The following is a 7,427-nucleotide window of genomic DNA, read 5'->3' as shown; positions in this document are numbered from 1 at the left end:
TCAGTTAATATATGAATTCATTATGTTAATCGTTTATATAACCAGATTGATGTCTCTTATTCTTTCGAAATTGTTTCATTCGAGTTTATGTATGTGATTCGAGTCCATTAAAAGTAAATTTAATTATTAGAAGAAAGTGAAAAAAAGAAGAAAAAGAACAAATTATTACAATATGAATCGTGTAAAAAAATTGCTATCGAGTAAAGAAACTCGAGATTATTTAATGAGGTAAGCAAGGTGGAATTTAAGTATAGATAGAGTATATATACGTGTAAATTCTGTTAATATTCTACTTAGTATTCGATTTAGTATATTATTTAATCGGAATGAATTTCATTATTGTTTCTTTTGTTTCAGTACACATTTTTGGGGACCTATAGCTAATTGGGGTATTCCAATCGCAGCAATCGCTGATATACAAAGAGATCCGAAATATATTAGTGGAAAAATGACGTTTGGTTAGTTTATCTACTTTCTTCTTTTCTGGTATAAATTGAATAATCATTAAAATTTTATACATGCATATAAAGATAAATAAAATTACGATATATATATAAAGATTCTGTTACATTTTAAATTATAAATCTTAGAATTTTTTTATACTTGTATCATAATACTTGTATCGCGTAATGATAAAAATTCGGCAAAAAAAATAAAATAATAATATACATTTTCATGTATATATTTTTTTATTATATTTAGATAAATTCAGAATATTAATTCATTATTTCAAAATATAGTTATACATTATAATAAAAATTATTAAATATAAAATTATCTTAATGAATATTAACAAATCTTTTATTTTAATTTTCAATATATATATGCTATGGATTGCTGAACTTTTCAAAACTATAAAGATAAATTAAAATTTATAAAATATATTGATTTTTTTCAGCTTTATGTTTATATTCAGCAATGTTCATGCGTTTTGCTCTAAGAGTTGAACCACGCAATTTACTTCTTTTTGCCTGTCATTTTGTGAATGAAGGAGCACAAATGACTCAAGGTTTTAGATTTATTAAATATCATTATGTAAATAAAGATAAGTAATGATTGATAAAATAGATACTTGTAAAAATACTAGTGTTTGTAATTATTTGTTCCATTCATTATTCATTTAATATAATTTTCATTTTTTCTTCATTATGATTCATTTTTATTAATTTTACATAACTAAAATGAAAAGAATAATAATATATGATAATAGTAACATATTTTTTATTATTTGAAAAGTAAGTATTAAATAAAAATAAAAATTTTTATAATTTATCAATAATAAATATAATAAATTACAAATTGCAATTGTAAATTATTTATTAACAAACATATAAAATATAACATCAAATTTTTATATATTTTTATAAATTTATTATATATAATTATAAAATTAATCACATATTCATGAGAATCATGATATTCATTCGTTATTTTAATTTGTATAATTATGTATTGTATTATGAAAAATAAGGTAAAATAACAAATTTACAAAAATAAGATATTGTAATTTTTACAATGTATTATTATAAAATAAAATATAAAATGATAAAAATTTTAAAATGAGTTATAATAATATACACAATTTTCTCAATTTATTCTTAAATGTACTATAAATCGTACATATTAAAATATAATAAATACATATTTCAATATAATTAAAACATGTAGCATCAAAAATATATTGTTTAAAATTAAACAATTTTTAAAAATAGTAATTTCCTATTTATTCATGTATAATATTCATATATTTATTTAATAAAACTATTTGAAGATAATTTTACAAAATCTCATTTCATTGCAAATATTATGTTCTATAAATTAATAATAACAATAATAACAAGCAAATAGTAAAATATTTAAAAAATATATTTTTATATTTATTTTTATTAATATTATATTATAAATTTACTATTTATTTGTTAAATGATCATATTAATAATGGACGGATTGTATTTATAAAATTCTATCTTAATGACTATATATGGACTATATAAATGCATATAGAGTAAAATTCATATTATTACAATATTATTATGAGTTATTTGCGTACTATAAAATAACAAAATATTGTCGATATAAGTAATAATATCCAATTGACTTGAATTGATGAAGCAGTAGCTAATCGACATTTAAACATATCATATCTGTAAAAATAAGCATTTGTGTTAAATTATTAGTTATAATATAATAAAATTATTATATATTTTAAAATTAAATAATTATTATATTATTATATTATAATTGTTATATTAATTTATAATATTAATTACCTAGTTTTTTGATCATTAATTAAATTATTAAATTCAGCTTCTACTAATTGACCATCATAATATGTAATTAAGTCTTCAAATGGATATTCAAAACCTTGTTTACATTCACACTTATATCCGCCGGTCTCGAAACCTCTTCCAAGAATAGGCACACACTATATATATATATATATATATAGTATATATATGTATAATATATACAATATATTAACATAATGATAATTATTATATTCTTATATTATATATGTTATAATTAATATATTATTATAATTATATTAATATATTAAAATTATAGCAATAATATTAATTAATTAAATAGAATTTAATGTCTTACATATGAAGTTTTTTGATCGCATTTATGTGTACCCTTAAATGCATTTGGAGCGTAAAACACATCGTCGCATTGATTAATATCAAGTTGAAGTAGATCCATGGTAACAGCTACAATACCTCTATAATATATTATACCTCATAATATATCTCAATAAGGATTTTAATATAAAATGTGATCTTTCCTTTTTGATTTTTTTTCTTTAGAATTAAAACAGGTTTTCTATTCTTATGAACAATCTCACATTCGATTTCTCATGCATATGCTATACCTTATTCAGTTGTCCATGTGGATAGGAATACTTACTTGAATTCCAGTTTCTCTTTCAAGCTGTCCAAGCCAAAAAACGGGGATGCATAGGTAATTACCCATTTCTTCACTTTACCGTTGCAATCAAAGTAAGGAGTTGTCCAATGGCCATGATTCAGGTTTGCTGCTCTATACAAATGAATGAATATTCCCACATTAAAATAAATTCTATTTCCAAGATCAATTTTTTTTATATTAAAAATATTAAAATTTTTCTAATTGAACTATATAATTTTCCTTTCTACTTTTTTCATTTTTTTAAAATAATTCTTACCTATAAGAATTAGGATAATGTTCATATTTTTTAAGATATTCACCGGTTTCATTGAATCTTATTTTTATTTTCATATAATATTTTTCTAATTCATCAAAATTTGTTGCCCATCTTTGTTTCAATAGTTGAAAATAATTTTTTTTTGTATAAATATTATCTATAAAATAAAAACAAATAATTACAGTTAAGATAATATTACAAACATGTTATAATAATTTATTATTAACATATTTATTATTATTATTTAATAATAAATATTACCTGAATCATTATGTCTAGCTAAATCTTCAACCTTAAATTTAGTATTTAATGGAGTTTTATAGGCATAAGGAGCAAAAAATGTTCTATTTGTAAATTTATTTCGATCCCAAAGTAATTCAGCAGAATATATTTTGGTATCTCCAAGTACTAAAGCTAAAGTTTCTCCAATCATTTGATCTTCGGTAAGTGGTCTATCAGCTACTCTTTTACCTGAATAAACCTCAAGAGGATCAGAAATTTGTAGAAATGCACTAATAAAATTTGCCAATCTAGTTGCCATTTTCGCTTCGTTTTCAAAAAATTCTTTAGCACCGAAACTTATATCTCCGCGTAATGTTAAATCTTCTTTCTTGTAACTGTAATATGAAATATTAATAAATTTTTTTTAATATTTTACTTTCTGAATTGCATAAAAAAATGAAAAATATCAAAAAATGAATATTTTATGACACACCTATTGCAAGTTTTTGAATTAATGCTTAAAATGAATTTAAGAATTTGATCTATATTAGTTTTTTCAGATTTTATTGCTTCTGGTCCAGTAGAATAATTTCTGTAGTGATAAAATTGCTCTAAATACTTTTCTCTAATATGAGGTTTTGCCTTTTCCCATTCAACAGGCATTTTATGTATCCCTATATCAGAAATGAAAAAATAAAATAATATAATATAATATAATATAATATAATATAATAAATAATATCAATAATGATAGTAATAATATAAATAATATAAATTATAAAAAATAAATATATAGATACTTACATCCTATTCGAGAGCAATCAAATCCATTATAATATTGCTCTTGAGTTGCTCTTTCTATAATTTCACCTAGGTATGGACGCCGTACTACATTTGGTAATCTGAAGCCTGGTTTACATCTACATTGATATCCACCTCTTCTAAAACCCCAGCCATGTAATGGCTCACACTAAATTAAATTGTGATTAATTATAATTTAAAATTTAAAAAGGATAATTTTCTTAAAAAATATTAAATATATAATAATTTTTTTATATTTAGTACCTCAGTAGTTTCAGTTTTACATCTAGCAGTATTTACAAATCTATTGGGACCACTATTTCCTTTTCCTTTTGGGCATTGATTAATATCTATTCTTTCAAAATCCATTTCAATAACTGATATGGCAGTATAACTGAAATAAAGATATTTAATTGAATGAAAAATTCAAACAAGAAAAAATTCAATATAAGTTGTAATATACAATAATAATAATATAATATATACGTTGGATATTCAATATGTCTAAATCCTGTATGTCTTGGATATATATCTGCTATTGGCACAACTGCTGCTACAAGCCATCGATTTGATCTTCCACAATCATAATAAGGTCTGGTCCATTTTACAGGACCAGGATGTTCATCTGCACCTGTAAAAAATAAAAAAAGATTTTAATAACATAAAACTTTATATTATTTAAATTGATTATTTTTATTATAATACCAGGTGGTCCATGAAATGTAAATGTTTCATTAGTATTGTTAGCATATCTAATTTCAACTTGATAAGTGATTTTAGTGTCATGTCTTTTATCAACATTATCTGGTAACCATTTTTTATACCTATATTAATAAAATTGATAATATATAATAATTTATAAATTATAAAACTTTTTCTTATTTAATCATAATTTTAATAATCTAAATTTTGTTTACCATTCATTTATACGATAATAATCTGTTGTATAATCTTCACCAAGACTACCACTGGCAAATGCCCCAAGATCTTGCACATTAAATGTATTTCTTGTGGATATTCTTTCTAAATGTATAGGATCATTAAAATCATCAGCTCTAAAAGTTCTCGGAGCAAATCTGGGCATAGTTTTATTAAAAAAACCTCTATATGATGAAGAATAAGACATATTTGGTGAGAAATATATAGCAGAAGCATTTATATGTGAATTTGCAGAAACATCAGCAACTGTTGATAAAAAATAATACATCATGCCTGGATCATAAGTATCATTGATAGCTGGACGTATGAATCGAGATTGTAAAATATAACTCCAAAAAAATGATCTACTAAGAGCCATATTATGAAGATGAAGTAAAGCAGTTCTATTTGGAAATACAGGATTGATATTAATATCTTTAATGTCAGGTAAATGAGAGACTGTATCTTCCGGTAGATAGAGGTCTCCGATATGTTGAATAGGACAATTCTCTTCATTAATCTTATCCATTTTTAAACGGATTTCATCAAAAGCATCTCTAGCTTGCCACTCATATTGTCCGACAACGCCCAAACAATAGAGGCTTATAATCACTATCGTATATATTTTAAAATTAATGAATTCCATCTTTTAATAAATTTTTATATAGATATTATATTATATTGATTCATTGTAAGAAAAAAAAATATAAAAAAAATAAGAAATAAATTCTTTTCTATTTGTCACATGCGCGTACATTCATTCACATTTCACACCGAACTACATCAATATTAAATACTATGTTCAATTCACTTCAAAATTTCTATTTCCTTACTCTATGGAAGTTACTAAGTACTAGATATATACATAATGCCTGAGTTCTGATGTCATCAATTCTATACTAAATTAGAGTTAACTTTTGTTGAAGTTAACGATATCATCTTTTAAACCGCCATTATTTGAAAACTTTAAATATAAAAAAAAAAATGTATGTATGTATTATTCAAATATCTCACTTAATATATTTAAATTTTGATAAAAATCAAAAATATAAATTATTAAACTATAAAACGTCATTTGTACATTTTGTTAAAAAAAAGATTTCTTAAAAAATAAATTTTTTAAAAAATTTCCGAAAACAAAAAATAAGAAATTAAATTAAAAATTTAATATAAAACATTTAAATATTTTTTATTATGTTAATTCAAAGCATCTTGGTCCATCGACCCTTCTAAGAGTATAACTCTCCCAAGTATGTAGTATGTATTCCGCTTGCTATAGCATTATCTGAATACAGGTTCACCCCTATTTATTTGGCATGTGAAAAAAGGAGAATTTCTCATAGCTAAACAAGTATTTTGGAGAGAAGAGTAGCTGGGGGTCCATCTCATGCTTTAATGCAACTGTTCTTGTTCCTGAGAAAATCTTTACGATGTCTGCAAGCAGTTCGAGATTTTCAATGTCAACGTGGGAAATAATTTTAAAGTATTATTAAACATTTTTTATGCAATAATTTTTCAAATTTATATTTGTAAAAATAAATATAAAAAATATTTGCGAAAAATATTTTAACAATAATTGTAAAAAAAATAGTAACAATTTTTTTCATCAAATTATTGTTCAGATAACTCTCTTATATTATAATATATTTAAAGTGATGATATTAAAAATATTAAATTTTTTTAGATATATAAATTTAATTATAAACATTTCTACGTTAAAATTCCAACCTCCCACGACAATGGCTCTAGAGTCGAGCAAAAAATGCATTGTCTGTGGAGAGTGCAGACAGCTAAGTAATGAGAGATAGAAAAAGACATGAAAGAAGGAGAGGGAACAAGAGGAAAAAGAAATATGTATATTTAAATATACAGTATAACAATAAGTGAAGTTTAATTTATCAACATTTTATTCATGAATTAACGCATAGTTTTAATTATGATTATGAATAAAATAATAATTTTTAACGCAAACAGAATTTGAACGAATAAAAATTAAGAAAACGGAAAAGTTCTGAAGGAACAGGTTTCAGCGAACATACGAGCACCATCTGTCTTTGTTGCTTCTTCTCCTTTGAGGGACGCGGGTGCGTGCTCAACCAGACAGGCGGTTTACGGTTGAATTCAGGACCGTATCTTGTTGTCTGTACTCTGTTCTATTATCTAAAACGTTATTTGTAATAATTAGGAAAATGTTCATGCGAACTATCTAATTTCTTTTTAAGTAGATAATCATTATAAATATATTTATAATGATAATTTAAATTGTAGAATTTTATTTTAATATAAATTTCTTAAAAATGTA

The 7,427-nt window shown here is 23.0% G+C and overlaps 2 protein-coding genes across 2 annotated transcripts; one reads left to right on the top strand and one right to left on the bottom strand.

Annotated features, from left to right (window-relative positions):
• On the top strand, nucleotides 1–1,083 carry LOC411677 (mitochondrial pyruvate carrier 1). The gene is made up of 3 exons (XM_395145.5): nucleotides 1–228; nucleotides 358–458; nucleotides 899–1,083. The coding sequence occupies exons 1-3, from the start codon at nucleotides 173–175 to the stop codon at nucleotides 1,051–1,053; spliced, it is 312 nt and encodes a 103-aa protein (XP_395145.1). The 5' UTR covers nucleotides 1–172; the 3' UTR covers nucleotides 1,054–1,083.
• Nucleotides 1,084–1,867: 784 nt separating this feature from the next.
• Nucleotides 1,868–5,990, bottom strand: LOC552428. Its single transcript, XM_624802.6, has 12 exons — nucleotides 5,125–5,990; nucleotides 4,913–5,031; nucleotides 4,694–4,838; nucleotides 4,472–4,601; nucleotides 4,211–4,376; nucleotides 3,900–4,080; nucleotides 3,446–3,801; nucleotides 3,185–3,341; nucleotides 2,908–3,039; nucleotides 2,605–2,722; nucleotides 2,271–2,425; nucleotides 1,868–2,144 (listed from the first exon to the last, which is right to left on the bottom strand). The coding sequence occupies exons 1-12, from the start codon at nucleotides 5,769–5,771 to the stop codon at nucleotides 2,039–2,041; spliced, it is 2,412 nt and encodes an 803-aa protein (XP_624805.1). The 5' UTR covers nucleotides 5,772–5,990; the 3' UTR covers nucleotides 1,868–2,038.
• Between the last annotated feature and the right edge of the window lie 1,437 nt (nucleotides 5,991–7,427).

This window comes from Apis mellifera, linkage group LG4 (assembly GCF_003254395.2).
Source record: "Apis mellifera strain DH4 linkage group LG4, Amel_HAv3.1, whole genome shotgun sequence".
In the NCBI taxonomy this organism is placed as follows: Eukaryota; Metazoa; Arthropoda; class Insecta; order Hymenoptera; family Apidae; genus Apis; species Apis mellifera.
The sequence above is the reverse complement of the archived record's forward strand: the minus strand, read 5'-3'. Positions and strand labels throughout refer to the sequence as shown.

Excerpts from the sequence above, each read along its gene's own strand:
- LOC411677 (XM_395145.5), top strand. The coding sequence starts at position 173 with ATGAATCGTGTAAAAAAATTGCTATCGAGTAAAGAAACTCGAGATTAT. Across the intron at positions 229-357 it reads ACTCGAGATTATTTAATGAG|TACACATTTTTGGGGACCTA; the intron begins GTAAGCAAGGTG and ends CTTTTGTTTCAG. Across the intron at positions 459-898 it reads TAGTGGAAAAATGACGTTTG|CTTTATGTTTATATTCAGCA; the intron begins GTTAGTTTATCT and ends GATTTTTTTCAG.
- LOC552428 (XM_624802.6), bottom strand. The coding sequence starts at position 5,771 with ATGGAATTCATTAATTTTAAAATATATACGATAGTGATTATAAGCCTC. Across the intron at positions 2,723-2,907 it reads AAAGAGAAACTGGAATTCAA|AGGTATTGTAGCTGTTACCA; the intron begins GTAAGTATTCCT and ends AATATATTATAG. Across the intron at positions 2,145-2,270 it reads ATTAATGATCAAAAAACTAG|ATATGATATGTTTAAATGTC; the intron begins GTAATTAATATT and ends TTATTTTTACAG.